The following is a 24,774-nucleotide window of genomic DNA, read 5'->3' on the forward strand; positions in this document are numbered from 1 at the left end:
AGTGCATGGTCGCCTCAGGGACTGTAAGGTGCACAGATCCTGTGGTTGCAAAACAAGCCCAAATCATCACACCTCCAACCCCATGCTTGATGGCTAGCATGAGGTGTTGGTTGGTGCTGGTATGATGTTTTCGATTTTCACCAAACATAATGTTGTGTATGATAGACAAACACATCGACTTTGGTCTCATCTGTCCAAGGGACATTGTTCCATAAGTCTTGTTTGCTTAGATGTAACTTTACAAATCTAAGTACATGTTCTTTTTAAAGAGACGAGGCTTTCTTTCAACAAACCGTCAGAACGTCTGCTTTTATAGAGCTGTGCACACTTACTGCTAATCAGTTAATCAAGTGCACTGGATTAACAGCAATTAGGATTAGCAGTAATTCCTACAGAGGGAGTTAGGGTGTACTTAGTTTTTCAACTTTATGGCTCCTTTTACTATCTGTCCTTAGCAGCTCGGGAAAAAGAGGCTATCCTGGGGAAATTCTACTAAAAGCAAACCATTAAAGTCTTAGATTTGTCCAAGGACTGGATTTAATCTTCCATTTAAGATAAAAAATGCATTATAAATTGAACTTTAAATATCACTTTGAATAGGAAATAAAAAGATGGACTTAAAAATGTGTTAATTTGTGTATAACCACTAATACGACTATAGACTATCAGAAACAACAGAGTTTTCCACAAACCCCAAAACAGAAACCTTGGCCTCGAAACTCGAAACAGTCCAAGTGTGAGCTGTACTTTAGGATTCACGTGTAACACTGGAAATATCATATTTTTGTGGAGCTAGTGAGAGACAGCCATTTCTCAAGCAAGCTGCAACCCCAACCGTTAGAGTCGAAACAACTCATTGTAATGCATCATCCGAAGGAAAAATATTTGTGTAGGATGGAAATTACATTTTCACAGGAGTTCTTACAGTCACTGAATTGGATCATATTAGATTTGATTAGATAAGATAAACTCAGTTGATCTTGCTAGGAGGTTCAGGTTGCCACAGCAGGAACTGCAAATGAGACACAGCTTTAGAATGACTGGAAGATAAACACTGCTTTACAGAGAGATTGTAATTTTTATACACCAAGACACTTTGTCTCTCTTTTGGGTTTTATTGATTCTTATGTAATGCTTAATCCTATCCTGGGTCTCCCTGTTAAATGTATTAAAGTTTTCATTGTCAGTTTTAGTTTAAATCATAGTTTCCAGTCCTGCAGAGAATAATTGCACTTTTCTCGTAAGGGTGCCAATACATACGCCAGGAAGGATTTCACTGTTCTGCCTACTTATCAGCTACTTTAAATTTACAATAAAAAAGAACCAGTAGGGGGCTAAACCATTCCTTGGGAAGCTCTCTCTCACACTTGAATATTTACAGTACAAACTAAACAGCTGGGGAAAAACTCATTTTCCAACAAGTTATTCCGTGTGACATATTTATGTGCTGTTCAGTGCTCAGGCTGTGGTTCTCCAAATTAAAAGAATGTGCGGTTGTCTAACTAACAATGGAGTATCCACAGGAATGTGACACACACTAACAAAAAGTAGGTAAATAAAAGCTGACTTTAAATAATTTAATTAATGGAAAATTTCCATGTAATTTTGTTAGACAGGCACAATGTAAAATGCTACATGTAATAGAATATGGTCAAGTTAAATTGACTTGATGGGTATCGACTCAATTTATAAAAAGCAACATTACCAACCTTAACAATTAAGTATTTGAATTAATAAACCTTTGATTTTATATATTTCTCTTCTGTTTTACTCAAAATTATTGCTTCATGTTTACGAACTCTTGCTTCTTCAGATGGCCACCCCTGCTGTGGACTGGGCAGAATCTCCAAGTGTGTTCAGATGCTTACAGGAAGAGACCAGCATCCTGGTAGCCAAAGTCTTTGTTGATCACAATTGAGCAAGCGAGGCGGTGATTCAACAGCAAAATAAGTTGGCTTTTTTTTTTTCTCAGCATGGCTTCTAGGATTCAGAAGACTACATCTTCTCCAAACTTACAGAAATATCATCAAACAGATATATTTATTTGAATGTGTGCTTTTGGCCATCTGACGAAACCAAACTCAACATCCCGAACAAAGCAAAGGAAGACAAGCTTTTAGGTTTGTTTTGGTCTGCTCTTCTGGGATAAAACAGCCTTATTTAATATCTGCTAAAAGCTCGGGGTATAGTCATCAGATACTTGCTGAGTTTGTTTTCGTGCTCGGTGATAATGGATGAACGGTGTACAGTTTTTAGAGCTTTTTAGTGAAAATAGCTGTATGGTTATATCAGCTGAGAGACTGTAAAAACTGTAAAGATGCACAGTGAAAACCCAAAACAAGCTAAAGGAATATAACACTTCCTATAACTGAAGGGAGTAACACCCCAAACATCTTCAAATACTGTTCTGATGCACACAGCTAGTATCAGGTAGAACACCTTTTTCCCTTCAGAGCTGCTCTAATGCTTCACGGCACAGATTCAACAAGGTGCTAGAGATTGTGGTCCATATTGACTTGATAGTATCACACAGTTGCTGCACAGTTGCATCCATGATGAGAATCTCCTGTTCCTCCACATCACAAAGCTGCTCTACTGATTTCAGATCTGGTGACTGTGGAGGTCATTTGAGTCCTCGTTTGTTTAGCCAGCAAACTATAGCCTCAGTGTCCTGAGTGTCATCTGCTGCTGCTGTGGCCCATCTGCCTCAAGCTACAAGGTACTGTGCATTCAGAGATGCTATTCTGCACCTTAGTGTAACCAGTGGTTATTTGAGCGACTGTTGCCTTCCTGCTAACTCAAAACATTCTCCTTTGGCCTCTGACGTCAACAAGGCATTTTCTCCAGGACGTTTTCCCTTCAGACCAATTCCTGTAAACTCTAGAGATGGTTTTGTGGGGAAAATCCCAGTAGATCTGCAGCTTCTGAGATACTCAAACCAGCTCATCTGGTACCAACAATTATGCCACGTTCAACCTGGCTGATGATTGTATATTAAGAAGAGTTCTTCAGCTGTCTGCTTAAAGATATAAGCTTTAAAATGCTATCATCTCTGACACTGCATAATGCAAATCTTTAAGCAGACGAGAGCAATCCTTCTGCCTCCGTAGTTATTGACAGTTGGACAAACGTGACCTTTTGAAGTTAATTAACCGCATGAGCAGCTCCCTAAGAGTGATGTTAAATTTCATGCTTTAATGTAACAACAGCATCTGTGGCACATCTATCATCATTTAAAAGCTAAGGGTCTGACGAAGTGCTCGTGCTCCAAGGCATGGACCTGCTTATGCAGCTGTGGCAGCACAAGCACATTTTAACAAGATCCCAATTAGGTTAGCTGCAACTTTTGCCTTTCTGCCCCCTTTATAAGCCGGGACAAACAAGGTTTTCATGTAGTTTTTGTTTCTTCAGTGTATCTGCTAGAAGAGCAACAGGCTGCCATGCTTCATGTTAAAGACCGGTACAGTGAATGACTGGCAAATGATTTGCAGCAAAAACGCTTTCTGAAATTAGCTTTTCTGTTTCTAGCATCTCACTGATGTCCACTGGCAGACGGCAAATAGTTTACTGTCTAAAAAAGCCCACTGGTCCTGTCAAACCCAATTTGCAAATAGACAATATTTGTGCTAAGACGCTATGAAATCTACTTCATAAATCTATATGGCTCTTCATTTCCATGTTACGCTCAGCAGACACATCTAGGACTCCACACCACCCGCATTGCCATGGTTTAGATCCAATTTAAAACAGCTCCCTCTAGGCTATCCTGGTGAATTCCCTTTCTTCACTGGAAGAACCCGGCGAACTGTTAAGGCCATGTGATGTTCTGCAGACAGTTGGAAGTGTCACTTGTGCTGCGTTATCCTTCTCTCTTTCTCTGTCAAAGCTGAACAACAGTGGCAGGCATGACTCACTGAAGAGCTGTACTTTCTAATGACACAAGAGCGGAGGCTGAGTCAATCTGACCTGACAGTCTTGCATAAATCACGGGCCTTCGATTTAAGTTGCTTTGAGGAGTGTCAACAAATCCACAGGAGGAATATTAGGCTCTGCTGTAGGTAGGGACTCCGCCTCTGAGAACTCATTATGGGGTGTCTCCCTTCATGCTGTGCCAGGCTGTGTTGACTGAATTGCCAGGCTTATTTTGGATTCGCTGGCAGAAGCTCGCGTTTTAAATTCCCGGCTTGTGATAAGGCCTCCGACAGCACCCTAAAGACCATTTCAGGGGAAAATACGTGGATTTTTTAATGGCTAAATTTCTGGAGGTAAGCTTCAGTACAGTACTTTGAATGTGATGTAATATAAAAAGAGGAGCCTCAGGTATGGAGAGAGGGGCTTGGGAGTGCAGCAATAAAGGCCATTAAATGATAATGCAGCAAGAATAAGTTCTCTTTGTAAGCTTTTATTCGTTTTGTTTAGAGTCTTTAGAGAAACTGATGAGAAGGCAATGTGGAGAGTGCTACTACACAGCATTTAGCTTCCAATCTCACAGTTAATCATTCCACTTGAAAGTGTTTCACAACAAAAGACTGTTTTCTTTTCTCTCCTACTTTGAAATCAAAGTAATTATATATATTTTTTCTCCCATAGGGACAAACAAGAAAGGCCTTCAAGCCCTAGTTTGCACAAGCGATTCACACCATCATGAGGCAAGGCGGCGACGATGCAGAGGTCTCAGGAAAAAAGAAAGAAAAGAGGGCCCACGTTTACAAAGACGAAAGCAGAAATCTCAGCTGGCACCTTCCAATACAGATGAGACTCACTTTTAATAACAAGCTCTGAATGCAACATACGAGCGTGACCAAATCCAGTTTATACAGTTTAGTCTCAATGGGGTCGTCTCATCAACTGCTATCATCTCCCTACACAAACCCCGCCCAAGCACCAACTGGATCCCATCCATTTAAATAATGCACAGCTATTAGTCATATTAAAGACAGGCAACATTTCAGCACAGCAAACTTTTATGGCTTCGGGCACTTATCTTCGATATTGGCTGCCACTCAAGAAAGGATGGAGCAATTTAATCAAATGTGAGAGATCTGAACACCAGGGAGGGCGCTTGTAAGACGGTTTCAACTGACGATCAAGAAGCGGGAAAGAGAAGTGTGTTATTCTGCTCCATCATTGGAGAGGAATTGTAGCTTTGCTACTTGAGGGCATGGGAGGGAGAGTTATAGAAAGCTGTTGGTTTATGTGTCTGTCAATGTCATGTCTTTTCAGGATCACAGTTCAAGGCAAACAGCAAGGATAAAGAGGGGCAGGGAGGGGAACTGGTACATTGGAGAGAGGGTGCTGGTAGGTCAACTGAGTTGACGCAAGTAGATATTGTGCTCTTCGGTGGTTTCAAGGATGAAAAATAACAGAATGTAAGATGCCAATAGGCCAGGGAGAGCATACTGTGGGTTTCTGTAGAGCATACTGTGGGTTTCTGTGCAAAAGGCTGAAGGTGTGAGACTGAGAGAAATAGGCTAACTTGATGAATGTGCCAAGAATTGGAGTCAAAATATGAGCAAAAATAATCCGTCCCATCTTTCTTTTGGCTGTGGGAGCAGAAATTATTTTACCGGTACTGATAATTTTGCCACTGATAATGGCACTGAGGCGTTTCAATGTTAGCAGATGATATATATTTAATGAGAATAGCTCAAAGATATAACATGAATTTGATGGCTACATATGATACACTACAGGTCGCAGGCTGATGTTTGTCAAAGACGCATAAAATAATGATCTTTAGTTGGAGATGAGAGCTAGTTACACCCAATACAGTACAACATGGAACATGGAACATTTATTTTACTTCAGCAAAGTCGACGTTAGGCATAACAAACATGACAGGTTTCAAAATGTGCGTTTAATAAGAAAAATAACTAATGCTGTGACTTGAGGATACAGCAAGTAAAATTTAGGTAATTTAGGTAATTAGCTAATGCTACTAGCATAGTAGCATTAGCGGCTTCCATGAAGTGGATGATCTTATTTATTAATTAATTTACATTTTTTTATGTTATTTTAGCTGCAGCAAACAGTATAATCAGTTAAGCTGAGTGATCGTAGAATTACTAAAAGGCAACTAGAGATTAATTTGAAGAAATACACACATTTTTCATTTGTTCCTTCAACCTTTGCTGTTTTATGCAACTAAAAAATGATACCATCCATACAGCCTTTGGGTGTTATGTGACTGATAATCGCCTATTCCATAAACTCCCATGGCTTGTTTCACGTATGTCTTCAGGGCTCGCAAAATCGCTAGCCCGACGTCCTGGGGCTAGCGATTTTTCCAGTCGGGCTACCAAAATCTCTCTCTGCCCTGCCCGTCGGGCTATCGCAGGAAGGAAAAATATATGTCAATGCTTTTGCATTCTTTCGGAAATGTAGCTGGGTAATTATGTCATTGGCATCGGTGAGCCACTGTCAATATGTGACATATTGAAGTCGCGTTTGAATTTGCGCTTGTTTTTTGCTTTCACTTTGCAATCGCGCGAACTGTGTATAGAGAGCGACAGCACTGATTGGTGAGTGACGATAATTTGCGCACCAATTCCTCTGACATCGTCTTATTAATCGTTAGCTTACTATGCAAACATGACAAGTGAAATCTCCCGCAGCTTAAACATGTAAGAGGTTGATCGCGCAGAGAATCGCTGAGCTTATGTGAGTGAGCGTGTAAAAGCATTTCAGTTCTGCTGAGCCAAATAAGACAGGTCAGGGTGAAGAAGTGACAGCCAAAGAAAAGCTTACCACAAAACGGAGAAGTTATGACAAATCAGACTATAAGGCAAAAAGAAAGTGCAGCTTTATGGTTTCATGGACAAAAGAATTTCTGTGGCTGCAATATGACGAGCTAAATAACCAGGGCTGCACATAAGTGGTCCGCAGGTGCGCATTCGCTGTCAAAATAAAAAACGCGCACCAGATAAGAAGTTGCAACGCGCGTTTGCGTACATAAGATTTTCTGAAGGAGGACAGACATTTGTTTAGAACTCTTAAAGATGTCGAAGAAGCTCCTTTAAGCAATTACTTTGGTGTTCCTCCACCTCCAAAGAAATGTCAGAAGGAGTCCGAACCACAAAAGAAGCACGTATTCTCAGACAAGTGGTTGCAGGAGGTGAGCTGGCTTCAAACAAATGATGAACGCACAGAGATGTGGTGCAGAATATGCCGTGAAAATCCCACTCTAGGACAAAAACAGCCTTTATATGGACGCAAACGCGCGCTGCACTTCTTATCTGGTGCGCGTCTTTTATTTTGACAGCGAATGCGCACATGCGGACCACTTATGTGCACCCGTGTAAATAACATAATGTTCTGCTGGGTGTGTTGTTGGTTTTCCCTCGATTCCTGAGTCGACAAGCGCCTTTGTTACTGGGACCAGTCATTTTAAGAAAGGCCCCAATTAGAAATGCATTATTGCTCAGTCTGCAATATCTTTCCCAGAACAAACACCAACTGCAAATAACAGACTAAAAATAAACCTGAAAGATCTGTTTAGAACAGCTACTATGTTGCAAAGAGTGAACTACCACTGGCACAATGTAGCCGTCTTTGCAAACTTCAAACAGCAAACTGCCTCGATCTTGGTTCCACTTACCCGTGACTTCAGTGGAAATTTCAGATTCAGGATCTGACACAGACTGATTCATGTCCTACACAGTTCTTACAAGTTCATAGAAATTTCTGTTTAATTAGAACCAAGTGTTTGAGTTGATGATTGTCATTTTTATACAATGTTGTAATTTGTTTTAACTATTTTTTGATTAATGTTTTGTTTCCGTTACAATATTATACATTAAAGTATAATATTGTAACGGAAACAAAACATCAATCAAAAAATTGGTCTTTTTTTATTCGGGCTGGTCTTTTGGTCATTTAGGCTCTTTTGGATCTCCGGTGGTAAAGCTCAATAAATAATATAGGAGCCACCTTCCCATCCCTTTAGCGTGAAATTAAACCATTTTTCAAGCAGTGTGAAATATTGTTATGTAAAACTATCATGTAATGTAAAAACCCTGAGACGAATCTTCTTCTGGCGTACATGCAAGAAGTTCATCTTTGCTTTTCAGATTTTGCCTCCTAAATGGCAAACTAAGCAAACAAATCACACTGGTGAATAAGGGCATGGGAAAACCACTGATTCCAAGGATGTCTGAAAATGTATTCGCAGTGCAGATCTCTTAGTGCAGATCTCATATAATTTTCTTTCAAAATTGCAACCACCCACAGACTTCTAAAGCTCCAGCTGGCAAGCAATCCTGAGGAGAACAGATTCTACCCCAGCAGGGGCCATAGGGATGCAGCAGGAGAGAGTAAAAGAAGCTCATTCTGTTGATTAAATTTAGTTGATTTAGCTGCTTGGCTTCTCCAGGGTGACTTGGAGCTCACAAATTATCAATCTTAAATGGTGGATCTTTACGAGATGGTTCACATTCCTTATAGACACAATTTGTTTTAATACAGTTGTGCAAGACAAGAAGTTGATTTTTGCGAGTTCTCTTGAAAACAGACTGACTTCCACATCCAGGGAGTTTACGCTCAACTTGAGGCACAGAGGTAAAACACAAGTAATAAAAACAAAGTGTTAAAGGCTTTAATGTTTCAAGTAACAGCCTTTAATCGTGACAAGTGCGCTGCAACAACGAAACGTGATTTTTAATATGTAGCGTTTGCTTTGAGCTTTTTAACTGCAGAGGCCAAACAGATACAACCGGCACAGGTGCAATGACACCTTGTTTCAATCGTGTTACAAAATGTTACAAGCACTGACAGGACAACCATAGGATGGGATGCCACGTTTGGTGTCGACACTGATAAAATAAAGCTTGAGGCTCAAGCCTTAGGATGAAACGACAGCTAGTTTGTTTTTCTGTTACCAGATAAAACGATTCTTCGTTTCGTTGGCAGGAAACGTTATTACAATTAAAAATGGTTGCACGGTGCACATTTTGTGCTTTGTAAAAGGTTGCACGGATCTATGCACCAAGTCTGGTTTTCATACATTAGAGCATGGTCATATAAAAGACCAATACGTGAGTCATATACTCTATGTCACTGATGCTTTCAGTTCACCCTGATCCAAGGCCTCCAACAATAAAAAAGAAGGCACACGGTTTAAAAAGTTACTAGACAAAATCTAAAATCCACCTTCAACCCATTGGCAGCTGGGGCCCCAAAGACTCCAATATAAAAACAATACACACGAGACCAAAGTGGAGATGTTTGGCCATAATGTGCAGCACCACGTTAGGAACTAAACACAGCATAACAGCACAAACACCTCATACCGACTGTAAAGCACGGCGGTGGAGGTGTGATGAGTTGGGTTTGTTTTGCAGCCACAGGACCGGGACATCTTGCACTCACAGAGTCGACCGTGAAGTCCTCTGAATACCAAAGTGTTTTAAGGTCAAATGCTAACTAACGCCCGCAAAACTCAAAGAACAACTGAAGAGTGGGGCAAAATCCCTCCACGACAATGTGAGAGACTGATAAAGCAAGATGACATTAGGCTGCACTTGGTTTTTCACATGACTGTTCAAGAAAAGGCAGAAGCACTCCAGGTCTGTCAGTACTTACTCATATACTTTCAGCTTGTAACACTGGCCGTTCAAAAACAGAAATTCCCAGTCTGTTCCGTAGTCTATGGCCAACTTCTTCTGTAAGTCACTGAGGAAACCAAAATAAACAGAAACACAGATCAGAAGCACATCTGAAGCTAGTTTTGGAAGTTACAATACAGATTACATAAAGTTCCTCAGTTCCATCAGGAAAGACAACAAAACTCATGGTATTTTTAAGCAAATCATTTAAGAAGAAATCCATGAAAAAAAAATTTTCAACTAAACCTGAACAGAATCCTTTTTATGTTTTAAGATAACACTCTTCAATTCAATTTGTTGTCACTCCCTGACAGGCTGCTTTAATAACTTCTGCATGACTCACAACTGTGCTGACAAAGTAGCTTTATTTTCCTTGCTCCTTCTAGCGACTAACGTCTCAGATATTGTGCTGATGAGGTGGCCCGTTAAAGCCCATTTCTATGCAGTGTCTCTAATTATCCGAGCCAGTAAGGGCTGCTCTTCTTCGCTAATCGCAAATAAGGCAAGTGAGCCCTATCTCTAACAGCACACAGGCCCTCATTTCCATATTCATAACCCAGAATTGCTAATGGGGTTAACAAATGTTTAGGGAGGGTGATTGTTCCGCTTGAGGTTGATAAGGCAGGGGGTAGGGGGACGATTCGGGGTCAGGAAAGCGTTGTGGGTTGCGTAACCGTGTGCGCGTGTGATTCTCGGTGGGGCAGGGGTCATAACATTCACGCGCAGAGTCAATTTTTGTGGAAATTGCTCTCTTCAGCGCAAAATGTATGGACTAATTAGAAGTAGACCTCGATATCATGTGACTTCTAAAAGGTATGAACGAGAAAAATGTGCAAGGCCGGGACACGGGGGAGAAAATCACATCCGAGTCCTCAAACACAAATGACAGTGAGTAATTTGGCTAGAGGCAATTAAAGCAAGGTGGACAATGAATAATTAGAACAAATGAAGTCATGCCAGCTCCTGTCCCCCTGCATCCACCCTCCTCCTCCTCTCTCAAGCAAGTGTTTGGTTGAGGGGAAAAAAGGCTGACCTTTTGGTAAGTGCCACCTCTGTAGTTGGCACTCCTCTCTCCCTACTGTAATGAACAGTTTGGGGGCCTAAGGGCCACAGAAGCTACTTATCAGCAATTGCTGGCTGGCTCTGAGCTCTGTGAAAACATCTGAGAGGGAGCAAAAGAAACTGTGCGTGGATTTTACTCCTCAGCTGTTGTAAGCATGACAGAAGAGCGAGGAGCAGAATGAATCCTATAAAATCGTTTTTTTCTTTACTAAAAAGTAGTTGCAATTTCTCTCTTTAAAAAGCCAGAGAGGGTTGTGGGTAATTCCCAGCCAGACGGAGACTCTTCTGCTCACACTAAGTCAGAAGAAGACCACCCAGCAGAGTACAGAAGACAGCCAATAGTGTTTGTTTTTCTTCATTAGCATTAGCCTTAGGTATCACACAGTGCATATTCACCACAGTGCTTCTTTCCATACTATGTTAGCACAGAAGGATGGAGTCTATTTTAAGGCTTGGTGAAATTACAGTCACGCTCCTGCTTGCGATCAAAAAACAAAAACTGTGAGAGGCAAATGCCTCATCTGCAAAAAGTGCAAAATGTTGAGGATTTAGCCACACGTATGCCGCAGTAGGCGCTAACCTCTGCCTCTGTTGCTTTCTTTTTTAGCCTCACCTTATTTCCATGTTGACTGTCTCGTAAGCTTCTTCCACTTTCTTCAGATTGGTCGCCTCCCACTCTGCAGCTAGATAAAACAAAAGGTCAGACAAATTAACAATGCAGAGTTGTTGCATCTCAGCAGCTGTGTGTTGCCAAACAGTGGGTTCTTGGTGGATCTAAGACTGTGAGAAGAGCAGTGCTGCGCGTAAACAGGGAAATGCTATTTTCAGGTGCGCTAAGTGCCAACAGGCAGGCTTATTAGGCTCTTCACATTGTGCTAACTGAGACAGGGAGGAAAGAGAAGTCAGAGGGAGTGTTAGAGCAGCAAAGGTAGCTCACTTTATCATACCAAAATGTTCCAAGTATGACAAGAATTTCTGGAAAAATGAGTGTTAACAGAATCAGGATGAAGTATAATTCAACTCATGAAAAACAACATGTTTGTATCTGCCTAAAGTGGCTGATCTCTCTATAAAAATATAATTAATTAATGTATTTGTTACCACTTACTCACAGTGGTGTATGTCTAATTCCACATTCACATTCCGGAGTTCTCCTTTCAATCATGTTACTGTTACTTTGCAGCAAAATGCTTCAGTATCCTCACTAGTGAATAGCTTAGATTTTCTTTCTGTCAGTTTTTCAGGTGTTTTTCACCGAAAGCAGCCATGTGTTAAAGAAAGGTATGAGACATGTTGAAATAGAACTGGATAGACAATACCTTCCTCTGGGTTTCAGTGCATGTCATAATTTTGCCCAAAACATCGGCGCAATCTGGATTTAGGTTACTGTTTTGTATTCTGCAATTTGAGGGTTTTTTTCACATTATCTTTTAGGATAATTGTAAAGTTTAAATAAGAAACCTTTTGTTCTTTGAATGTTACATTTCCAATATGTGACCTGGTAAAACATAGTGCACAAAAGAGAACTGTCAAAACAATAGTGGGAGATAAACATTTAATGACACTGATATAACTTTTTATTGTTAACTTATTTATTGTAATTTGCACCTTGCAGGTATTAGTGACTTTACTTTGCAACACACACAAAAAATCAACCTGAAAGACACTCAGGTTCTGCCGTGACCATGATCAAAACATCCTGTTGTGTGGAGCACTGGTTAAATAATTGACATTTACACACCTCTGAAGGCATCCTCGTAAAAGTTGGGGGGGGGAAATCAACACAGTATAGCATCACGATATTTTGCCTAGCAATATTGTATGGACACAGGGACGCAAAATATTAGTATTTTCTTAAATACATTAAAATACTCTGGGAATAATACAAACATGCACCACTACAGTAACTGCCAACTTGACCCCATATCAGAGTGCAGCTTTTAGTGATAATTCTGTATGGTTGAAAATCTCATTTTGCTGTACAAAAATAACTGAACTTTATTGGATAAAAGAGATATTGGCAAAGTTTAAAATTAAGGACATAATTTGATGGCCACCCTTCCACTGACACCATTTCTGATGAGGCTTCAGTGAACAGTAGATGGATTAACTGTTGGACCAGATCACAGGCAGTAAAAAGACACTGACATAGCTTTCTAGGTGGAAAAATGAATCCAATGGGCTTCATTTTTCCCATGATGGCGACAATTATGGTTGGAAATACTTCAATCTGATAGAAATCTATGGGAATATGGCTTTCTGATTTGACCCCTGCAAAAGGTTCCTGTTCAGTTGATAGTCTTAGTCGTTCATTCTGTGTCATACTGAAAAGAAAACTTAAATATATTTTATATATCTTGATCGTGGCATGTCAAACACATCTCCTTAGTCAATGAGCAAATGGTTTCTAATTCAGATCCACTCTTCCATGTCACATCAGTTTTTTTCTCACAACTAAGTATGTGATAGCAAAACTATATCAAAATGGGAATTCAGAAAACAAGGGATAATACAATACCCATCTCTTATCTGCTGTCTCTGCTATCTTTCTTTTTCTCTAAGGACATGACTTTCAGATATTGTTCAACTACTGTAGAGAGGTTTTTAAGCCTACTACTTCTCCTTCTGTCTGCCTCAAACTTTTTTATGGACATAATGGACAACAAGCCATTCTGGTTGAACACCTGGGAATCACCTTGTTGGTGCAAAAATACTATTTCACATTTGTCAGGCTGGATTACATTTTTGTTTCCCTGGAAACAAAATAGAAAAGGGAAAATACCACAGGTAACACATACAACTTCACACACAAGCACAATGGACTCAGTAAAGAAAAAGCTAATTCTGTTCAGCAGGCAGACATAGAAATTGAATTACTACTCAAAAATAAGGAGCTAAAATACACATACCACATATAGAAACGTATCAAGATGAAACAGACTATGACATAACCTTGTCTGAGGTCACTATTTGTCAACTGCCCCTAAGAGTTTGTAGCCTCCCATGGAAATGATAGCTTAGTCACATGTTTAAAGATGTCTGTCTTTGTATAAAGACACGCTGATTGCTCTAAGCCTTTTTGGGAAGGTTTCCAGAACTCTCTCAAGAGCCACGAGGAAATGCAACATCAGCCTCAAATATAATATCTCCAAGAAACCAACTTCATCTTCTTAGGCTCCAGTTAGGATGTTGTTGAAACAAAGCCCATCTTTTCCCTGAAAAGATCTTCTCTCCCCTTTTCAAGGACCGTTTTGCTTGAATAGCTCAGGGAATAACACTGGTTTATCCTTCATAGGAAGAATGCGATTGGAAGTGAGAGTTTTGAGGTTGGAGGAAATTCATCCATCAATTACTGATGCAAAACTGAGACAAGTTTTATTTATGTTGTGCAAACAATGACAACAGTTGCCTCAAGGTGCTTTATATTCTAAGGAAAAGACCCCACAATAATCGTGAGAAATCCCAACAATCAGACCACCTCCTGCAAGTACTTGGTGACAGTGGGAAGGAAAATCTCCCTTTTTACAGGATGAAGCCTCTGGCACAGTTTATCTTCATCCTTTGTCGATCTGGACAGGACAAAGACACACTGTAGAAGAGAGCCAGTGTTTAATAATCTATACAAAGTGAACTGGAACCAAAAGTTCAACACTGAAAAGACCAGAGACACTATCAAAAGTACCAAAAAGAGATTTCAACGTGCCACCAACCTCCTTTTCTTGTGGAAAAGAAATGGGCTGTTTGGAAAATTTGTGAAAATGTATCAAATAACTTCTACTTTCATGCTACGATAATAAAATAACTAAAATAACTGCAGACAACAACAAACTTCTTTTGGTTGCACTGCAACACTTAGAGTGAAAGAAAGTGCAACTCGCACACAGACACACACAAACACACCACACGTCCGCAACTCCTCGACACCACCTGCCCTCCTCCAAAAACACTCAGAGACTTTGAAAGTAGGCAGGTATGTTAATGTGAAGTGACACCTGCTCACTGGCTTCGAGCTACAAGTGAATTTATCAGGACGTGGTTTCAGTTCCAGTCGGATCCTTTCATAAAACGGTCGGTAAAACCCAAAATAACGTGACGATGGGCTGATGGGCACCATGACAACATCTCAAAAGTTTAAAATTTTTATTAAAAATACCCAAAACATATTGTTCCCAAATTGTAGAAATACAGAAATAATATTTCATAGCTTCCAAAAGCCTTGAACAAACGTGTGATGTGCATATAAAATACTTGATTTAAGCCACCAACTACGTTTTGGGGAGGGGGGGGTCTGTTTAAGGAGGCGCTGACACCCCAGTGAAAGTGTAAGGGAATCATTTAATTAGTAAACCATAGTGTCTCTGACTGAGCATGAACAAAAGGGGCTGAAGAGCTGAAAAGGAGATAAGATGGCAGACAATAGAAGTGACAAGACTCCCGTTTGACTAGTGCTGATGGACACGGGGATTTACTGGGGTTTCTGTGAGTGGACGGGTTCGTCTCTGACGTCGAAGGAACTCTCTGGGGCCCGGCGCCGTGGCAACAGAAAGGAATGTGTATGCAGTGAGGACCGCGTGTGAGAAGCTGTGACAGCCCTGGCCTGAATACCAATTAGGATGTTCCTTGCATGTGGTCTCAGCTGGTTGCCCATGAAGACCCCCCCCTCCACACACCTCACCTCACCCCACCCCACACACACACATCCACCCACCCCTACACAAATAATTCCCTCAGCACCTATTTCTTGCCAAACCTAGTACAGATGTGATGTGTCTAAGAGGCAAGCTGTGATTTACCATGCTGTAATGGCTATTTTTATAGCACCACGATGGGGAGATCTCACTTTGACTCACCCCCAAACCCCTCGGACTCTTTCAGAAAATCGCAGCCTCACACACAAAGCGCGGTCTCTCAGCCTGCTCCTACTCTCACAATCTCTTGCCCTGTTTCTCTCTCTCTCATACAAACACGCGCAGCAATCATCAAGCTCAGCAATGACAAAAGGAGACGCAGAATCCCGAGAGGGTGACATTTGACCCCCTTGCCGCAGCCCAGTTGTATATGGAGAGAGGAGGGGAAAAGCAGCCAGGCGTACAGAAGCACCCAGAGCAGAAAACACAGGGAGCACAAAGCCTACTGAACGGTTTCTGCACCCGTCAGGCCCGACATCACCTGAAGCCAGCGTACAGTACGCAGAAAAGACCTCAGGTTTAATTATTGCAATGATTAGATCAGCAGTCACATGATCACATGGGTGTAATTGCATCATAAGTGCAAGTCTGAATTTAGGAATTGCAACGCATGGGTACAAATGTGTAAGAAAAAGGGGGAAAAAAGCTTTCTCTGCAATAGAAAAACATACAAATCGAAGCTAAACTGACTGGTGACTGACATTTTTCCACTTCAGCAAGTGTGCTGTACTTCACTAGGAGCTGTCAAGAGGGGCTGTTAAATCACAGAGGCCGTGTACACAAATAGAAGAGGAGGAACGCACTGCATAGTATAGTCTTCCGACCAAACTCTCCCGTGTATTCGTACCTTGAGCCCAGAAGAACGGAGATTTTTTGTTTACATGTGAGCGGATCAATAGGCAAGGCGTTTCTCCTGCAGCTCTAAGAAAAGAAGCCGGTGCAGCATGCGAGCTGCAGCCGGGCTCAACAAAACAAAGGCGCTGCAGCGAGGCCACCCTTGAACCCCGCGCTCGCGCGAGCAGCCGGCACCTTCAGCGAGATTATCTCGGCTAACAGGCAGGAATGTAGGAGTTTGTTGTCTGTAAAAGTCTGCTCTTTAAAATAAAGACTGGCAGCATGCTTAAGCTCTGGCATTGATTCCTTTTTACTTTCCTTTATAACCTCTTTTGCTCCCCGCCATCTATCATCCAACCCCCCCCCCCCAACCTTTTTTTTTGTATTTTCATTTTGACTTTAACATTCTCCTCGCCTTCAATATTTTCAGCTTGAGCTCCTGAGAGTCTTCCTGTCACCCTCGCTACCTCCCCCTCTCTCCGAGCTCCATTTTTCTCGGTTTTCTCTGCTCGGGTAAAGAACTCGTTCTGACTGCAGAGAGGGGAGGATGAAAATATAGGTTGAGGATCCCTGTAATGAAATGTTTATGGCAGGTTGTAACAATGAACAAGAGACCTTTCAGATACCGTCAGCTGGGCTGTGATAGCACTAATAGCCACCTGCTGGAATTGAACGCGAGCGTCTAGAGGAGCAAATTACTCTGTTTTCCTTGAAATGAAAATGTTATCAAAGTTAATTCAACAAAGGTAATAAGAGAGGCATGGCTTAATAAAAAAAAAAAAAAACCTGAACAAATGTTTGCATTTTAATCGCGCACAGAGCGTGCAGAGCTAACATTTGTAAGCCTTTAACTATAAGTTTAAGTGAAACGCACTTTTAAACGTTATATTTCTCTCTCTTTATCCGTCCAAATCCCGCAAATGATTGTGAAACTGCAGCACAGGCTGCTGAGAGTTGAGAAGAGGTCAGTCTCGCCCCCTGCATAATCGTTGTGTTGGAGTGTCTGATTGTATTAGGGTTGAGTGAATAACAGTAGCTGGCAGAAATAGCATCATGTTTTGAACTATCAGTGCAATTCATAGCCTTGTGACTGACTCAGTTTGTATTCATTCTCCCACACTCTCCTGCACCTCTCTTTTTTTTCCTCCGCAGTGGTTGAAGGACAGGCGCAGCGTCACGGCGAGCACGTACTAAAATTAAGAATGGATCCATTCACTGGCCAGCTGTCATCATACCAAACGACTGAAGCCAACACTGCAGATTGATGACTGAGAGGCAGTCAGATGTTTTAACTGTAATGCTTAGAGAAAAAAAGCTGCATTATCTGCTGTACCTAAACAATATGTAATATGTAATATAAATGGATCAGATCGACTTACAGCTTTAATGTAACCGTAAACACTGTGCACGAGTTAGTGCTAAGACGATTGCAGCAGTTTATTATTAACACCTAGTGTATCATAGTTAATATATGAGTTGTTGTGAGTTAAGTAAGCACAATCAGTCCATATACAGAAAAGGCAATGACCTTGTTTGACAGATGAGACCAATAACACTTAGATTAAATCACAGTAACCTAAAAGTCTCTAAGTTATAAGTAGAAGAATCAAACAAAGGTACAAAACCAGGTAAGCCAAGAGGCATTTAAATGTCAAGTCTGCTCAAATACGGCAAAAATCATAATTACTGTACAATTATTTGGGTCATAATGAGATTGTTAGCTATTAAACCTTTTCAAAATAACAAAATTGTCCTTATAATTTAGCGCATTTCCTTAAACTTTTATTACACTTCAACTGCATAAATAAAGTAAATGAATGTGAAGTAAACCTAGCACAGCCTGGCAGGGAGTCAATTTTGATTTTTATGGATATGAGAAAGGAAGTGTGTAAAAAGTACTCCATAACAGACTGTGGGACAATAATTGCTCTGTCTTGATTATATTGCCTTAATTGGTGGAAGGCAGAAATTTTAATTGAAATCAAAAGCCCATTAATTGCACAGCCTTATTAGACAGCATTGCTCTCACAATCAGTATTACGCACGAGTGAAATGGTTAAAATGTACAACTGTACAATTAATGCATTCAAATAGGCCTGCTGCGTTTCCTGTCATATATTTGTATACGTATTCTGCTACAATGGTGGTTGCTGATGGTTAACATGGGCAAAGTAGCCCTTTGAGCCAAAAGCTTCACGCTGCTCTAAACACTCAGTTTACAGCAGTTTTTCCACTCCTGGCTCTTTCTGAGCAATGAATCAGTACGAGCCAGGAGGATACTCAAAAGTAAAAATAAAGAGCTGGGAATGAGCAGAAGGGGTCTCCTTTAAAATCATAAAGGTTTTTGGATTAACAGTCCTGGACAGCTTGAAGTGGAAGCAGGTTTTGCATTGCCTAGTTTAATGGCTCGCATCAGCTAAGCAGTCAATCTTTCCTGGTAGTTTTAGAGCATTCACTGTCAAACCAAACAAGTTTATCACCAAAAAGAGGACTTTTTTTTTCTGTCACTGTAAAACTGCAGAACCAGAAATGAGGAAAGCGTCCGGTTAACAGCTTCATATTCAGCTAAAACCACGACAGTGGGGTCAATCTTCTCACCCAACTATGAGCGAGAAAAATGTTAAATGCACAGCACGTTTTACAATACGAGATATTGATAGTATAGCGTTCGTATAATAGCGCTTAAGTGCATTTAAATGCAGCAATCAGGGTCTGGCGCTCCCATAATCACGGCGATGCGTAATCACTGTTTAACATTTAAACAGAGAAGGGGGCCCAATGAACAGAATAAACAGCCTGTGTGGAGTGAGTTCGCTCTGTAACAACTGGGTGCTGTTTATGAATATGTATGATGTAACAAACGCCTAGGAGCTGACCTACTTCTGTGTCTCCTCTGCTCATGACTTGGTCCCCTTCCGGGGTAACTCTGTCATCTTGCAACATACTGTAATAGCAGGAAGCATGTGACTCCCATGTACAAATCAACATGCACCCGTTTGATGGTTTTGCAAGTGATAATCACCGTCTGTTGAGGGAAAACGCTTCAATAGGTGGCTGTGCAGTCGTAGGAATATTCAGGACCTGGCGATGTTGGGTCTTTTTATCCACTCCGCACACACATTAACCTGGGCTTTCACAAGTTTCTGCTCACCGAAATGTGAGCAGAAACATCAACAAGCATCCAAATCGCGTCAAAAATGCAAACGGCTGACGTTTGGATGTTTACTTAAACAGTCATGTCACGTGAATAGGCGGGAAATGCAGGGAATGGAGTAAATGTGTGACGGACAAGTAAGTACGAGCAGACAAAAGAGAGCTCTCGACATAACTGGGGCTGCACACTGGAGAGCACTTGTCTGCACCATCTCATAAAATATCTTTACCCAGGATCATCTTGGTATGGTGCCAAACGCGGTTAGCTTCAGGAGCTGGGAAAGCACACAAAAAAAAATCTATTTCAGACAACGCGAGAGACAGAAAGCTGGCAGCTGCTCAAATCAGACTTCCAACATTTGATAAGTGAAAACGGGCTAATTTTGTGCATCCCTCGAACGGTTGCAGTCCAATACATTGCTCCCGTGGCTATGAAAACGCACGGGCGAGGCCGAGCGACGGGTGAGAGGCAAATCGTTTCAACCTCTCGACAGCTTAATGGAAGAAGAGGAAAAAAACGCAGTAGTAACTCATTCTATGGCAGAAAGGAAGCCCGGTGCACTTTTTCCACCCCGCTCCTCTCTCGTGTCGATCGAGCACTCGAGGTGAGACAATTACGCCTCAAGGACGCGTCAACCTCGGTTGGGGTCAGAGGTCGCCGCGAAGGCAACCCATCCTCCCCTCTGATTCTGTTTAACATTTCACATCTAATATAGGAAGTGCTGAACAGACCCTTAAATTAAGATCAGCCCTCTGCTCTCTCACAAACTGAACCTCAGCTGCCTCACAAGCCAATTCATTTGCTGAGAGTGCTGAGACGCATTGGCTTTAAAAAAATGAAAATAAAATAACTGGTCACCCCAGCGTGGACCGAGGGACACTGTGAAGCGTTCGCACGTGGGAGACTGAAGTGTAGGAGTGCAATTTATATAAAGAGCTGTTATGCCCGTGGCTCTAACACGCGATTAATGTTAAATAACGAACCTAAAGAAGAGCGCTTGGCGGGTATTGTTAGTGTTTAATAAGAACACAGTCTTCTAGATTTCAGTAGGTATGTGGTCCAAACACGCTCATATTCCTCTCTCTTTTATCGCGCCCGTGAAAGTTTGCTATTTTTAGCGACGCCCTCATATCTGTAGATGCAACCTTGCTAAATTAGATCAAAGTGAACCCTGCCTCACAGTACTCTTATATGTTAAGCTAATTTCTTTACTACAGCTACTAAGGGCGAACATCTAAACAAGTTGACAAAAATAGCACCCTGGATCGAAGAGCTGTGACTTCACGCACCCTGAGGATGTCAGAAAAGCCTCTCCACGCATTTGAGGTCACGTAACGGGTGATTGTTGAGTTTTCGCAGGTCGTGTGGAAAGCTCTCTCTGAGATTGTGGTTGTTCCAAGTTTTTGGTTGGGTCACTTGGTGGATACAAAGTTTGAGCCCGAGCATGATTCTGCCAGAGGTTTCTTTCTGTTAAAAAGGACGTTTTTCCTTCCCTCTCTCGACAAGTGTTTGCTCATAGGTGGTCATTAGTTTGTTGGTGTTTTCTCTCTGTTATTGTGGGGTCTTTACCTTATCATATAAAGCACCTTGGGGCAACTGCTGCTGTGATTTGCTGCTATATAAATGAAACTGAATTGAATTGAACTGTAATTGAATTGAAAGGAGGAGGTGAAGGAGGATGGCTCACCGAGAGTATTGCCACAGTGCAAGGTAGACCACCTTGTCTTAGCAGCATCTCCACTACCATCAATCTGGGATATAGAGCAACAACATGACACACATTTAATAAAGTTAGTGTCTTGATGTAAGCTAAGATCAACCACATCAAGATCTGGGTTGTTTACAAGCTCGGTTAAACATTTGTGATGACATGAAGTGTTTGAGGTCATATAGATGAGATCAAATAAAGCAGGGTCAGTGGTGGAGCAGTGGCTCTGGGTTTGAATCCACTGAGCAGCTGAGGTCGCTCTGTGTGGATGCTTTTTAGCTTAACTGGTGATTCTTAATCCGGTCGTTAAGTGATGACGTGACGAATCCTACTTCCGGGCCTAAAGTAGTCTGCGTTTAATATGGCTTTTGTGTTGTTAACATGTTTAATGTTTTGTATTTTCTTCTATTTAATCTCAAAAAGCTCCTAAAACAATCAGTGATCACTGTTGACCTCCCTCGGCTTTTATTACCGCTCAGTTTTTAAAACCTTAGGATGTAGCTACAGCCCAGCCCATGCAGCAGTATATGAATGACTAACCTCGTATTGTGGATGAATTATCTCAGTTGTTCTCCTGGCTGAAGTTTGGTCCTTTTACAGCATCCTGCCATGCGATTACATTTGTTCCTGACCACCGACAACACTCACGTTAACTTTTATCGAGTGGAGAAAAAAGTTAGCTTGTTTATATTATGCTAACATAGCTGTGTCGCTAGCGGTCACGTAGCACAAAATTATATACCAGCTAGCCCAACTTCAGTAACCTACAAACGTCACTGCTGTTTAGTTTTCTGTCTTCATTTATGTTGGAAGTGATAACAGAGCTGTACGTTTTAATTTGTTTCCAAAACCCCGCAGTCAGGACATGCTATATTGTATTTAGATAGAAGCTAGCGAGCTAACTCCCTGCTAACTTCTAACTCCGTTAAATGTCATAAATTCCGTTTTCATGGATGCCTGGATGTTAAACTCAATTTTTACACCTGGTAGAGCAGAACGCTGATCATTTTATTAAAGATGAAAGACTTTAGACAGTTTTTCAACTCTCAGTAATGCCATAGTGATCGTTTGATATATGGACCTGCAGCGGAGTTTAGACCCAGACACGGCTAGTGACGTCAGACTTAACGACCGGATTGACCTATTAGAGCACTTCGCTCTCGCTCTGCGGGCCTACTTGTTGTTCCTAGAGTATTTAAAAGTAGAATGGGAGGCAGAGCCTTCAGTTTTCAGGCCCCTCTTCTGTGGAACCAGCTTCCAGTTTGGATTCGGGAGACAGACACTATCTCTACTTTCAAGATTAGGCTTAAAACTTTCCTTTTTGCTAAAGCATATAGTTAGGGCTGGACCAGGTGACCCTGAATCCTCCCTTAGTTATGCTGCAATAGACATAGGCTGCCGGGGATTCCCATGATGCATTGAGTTTTTCCTTTCCAGTCACCTTTCTCACTCACTATGTATTAATAGACCTCTCTGCATTGAATCATATCTGTTATTAACCTCTGTCTCTCTTCTACAGCATGTCTTTTATCCTGTCTTCCTTCTCTCACTCCAACCGGTCGCAGCAGATGGCCGCGCCCCTCCCTGAGCCTGGTTCTGCCGGAGGTTTCTTCCTGTTAAAAGGGAGTTTTTCCTTCCCACTGTCGCCAAAGTGCTTGCTCATAGGGGGTCATATGAATGTTGGGTTTTTCTCTGTATCTATGAAGCGCCTTGAGGCGACTTTTGTTGTGATTTGGCGCTATATAAATAAAATTGAATTGAATTGACTGTTGGTGTGGATGTAAGCACGAATGGTCGGCTGTCTGATAGATGGTGATTGTATATGCTTTGATAGTTTCATATCTATTTCAGAGTGCAATGTCATAGCCATGGAGCGAACACTGCTGGAGACTAAAGTTACATCTGGGTGTCTGGGGCCTGGGGTAACAAATTAGCATGTTTTGAACAAAAATGTTTGTTTCCACTGCAGGCAAACGCCGACATTTTTAGCACATTGTTATTTATATCCACAATTACAGCTGCAGCGCAAAATGATGCATTTACATTAAGGTTACCTTTTTCAGGCAGGGCCTGGCTGAGGTGAAGGTGTGACAGTAATAGCTGCCCCATTATTGATGGCTGGGAACAAACAGAGTTTCGTGTTTATTTATTTATATATTTTATATTTATTTCAATAAATATGAAACTAGGTTAGGGTTCAGTTTTAGGCAGAGAAAGCACAGCAAAGTTATTATCCACCCAGAGCAGGAGAGCAACAGCTGCTGTTTTAGTATGCCAAAACCACTTGGAAAAACTACCCAGTGACCCACAGCACGCTATAATAGTGGAACCAGTGAAAATAATGGAAATGTACTCACTTGTGTTCATAAAAATCATTTGCCTGTCACAGCAAAGGCTTTTTTTTAAACATATTGAAATATGTATTACATTAGGATTATGAGTCAATGTGCCCTCGAAAGAGAGATATTGCACTTAGTGGTTTTTCCAGATTTAATAAAGATAACACGAGTGCTTGCTTAAAAGGGAATCTTCCTTTTTTTCCCCTCCTCCATCAGATTATGTAATGTAAAGTGCCCTAAGATGACTAATGCTGTAAATTAATGCCAGTCAAAAACACAAGTATTAATCTGAACTAAGGAGAAAAGAAGTTTTGTGTAGTTTTGGAGAAAACTCAACCACATAAAGAAAAAATAGAGGACTCCAGTGATCTGTGTGCTCCACACTTGCTCGGAGCACACAGGAGGAGATGGTGCAGAAATGTGGTCAACCGAAACCGCAGCGCCCTGCTAGACTATCAGCGGCACTCCCCCTGCCGCGGCCCGCAGTGAGCCGAAGTACCGAACAAAGAAAATCCCACTGACACCTCAGGAAAACACCACTGTTCCTGCATGAAGATTGAGTGTGGGAGCTAGAGCAGTGGCAAATCTGCTAACTGATACCCATTTAACTGGCAGGATATGAGCTGGGTGCAAAAAAAAAAAAAAAAAAGGCATCCAGAGTGGCAGTTAGCAGTTTATAATCTGTGGCAGACATAGACTCTGCTTGCTGTAAGTGGCTACTGGGCAGCTCAATCGGCAGAGTGGCCCCGAACAAGCAGTATTAGCACTGCGGATCGCACTGCGGCTCTGTGAGAAACAGATGAAGTAGCACAAAGGTCGGCGCCCACAAGAGCGAACGCAGTCAGCTTACAGCTCAGCAAAGACCGACTGAAACAGGCCGGGTAGTGATAGCACCACGGACAGCGCCAGTTTGCAACCGTCTACGTCAGCACCATGGAGAGTTCTCGCTGAGCACACGCCAAGGAAAACAGACCGCGCAACTCGCTGAACTACACTCACAATATAATGTCACTGCAGATAAAGAGTCTAGACACTTCTGGAGTCACACCACATGTGACCTGAACATTTAGGCTGCGTCTGACATAAACAAAAACAACAGCAAAAAATGCCATACTGTCCTTAAAGGGAGTCATTTCTGGAGACACAACTGCACTCCAAGCGGTGCTGTGATAACGTCCCTCCAAAGGGGACTTTTTCAGGACATGTCAGACAAATCTGTGAACGAAAAGGCGAGCGGGGAGGGGAGGCAAACCATGCGCGCGCACACAACTGAGACAACTGAGGCAACAACAAAGAGAAGCTGCAAGTGTGACAGAGGTAGCCTGTAGAATAACAGCGAGTATGGGGGAAGGGGGGTGTTAGTGTGCGTTTTTCTGGTAGGGGATGG

At 41.7% G+C, this 24,774-nt stretch overlaps 1 protein-coding gene across 1 annotated transcript in view; it reads right to left on the reverse strand.

Moving 5' to 3' along the window:
* Positions 1–24,774, reverse strand: part of LOC309703383 (glucosidase 2 subunit beta-like) — a 174,231-nt gene that overhangs the window by 42,522 nt on the left and 106,935 nt on the right. Inside the window, exons 11-12 of the mRNA XM_082528168.1 lie at positions 11,278–11,347; positions 9,580–9,669 (exon numbers count right to left, since the gene is read on the reverse strand). Of these exons, the coding sequence (XP_082384294.1) occupies positions 9,580–9,669; positions 11,278–11,347 (160 nt within the window). The remainder of the gene's footprint in view (positions 1–9,579; positions 9,670–11,277; positions 11,348–24,774) is intronic.

Source organism: Aulonocara stuartgranti (genome assembly GCF_965226115.1).
Source record: "Aulonocara stuartgranti genome assembly, chromosome: 3".
Classification (NCBI taxonomy): domain Eukaryota; kingdom Metazoa; phylum Chordata; class Actinopteri; order Cichliformes; family Cichlidae; genus Aulonocara; species Aulonocara stuartgranti.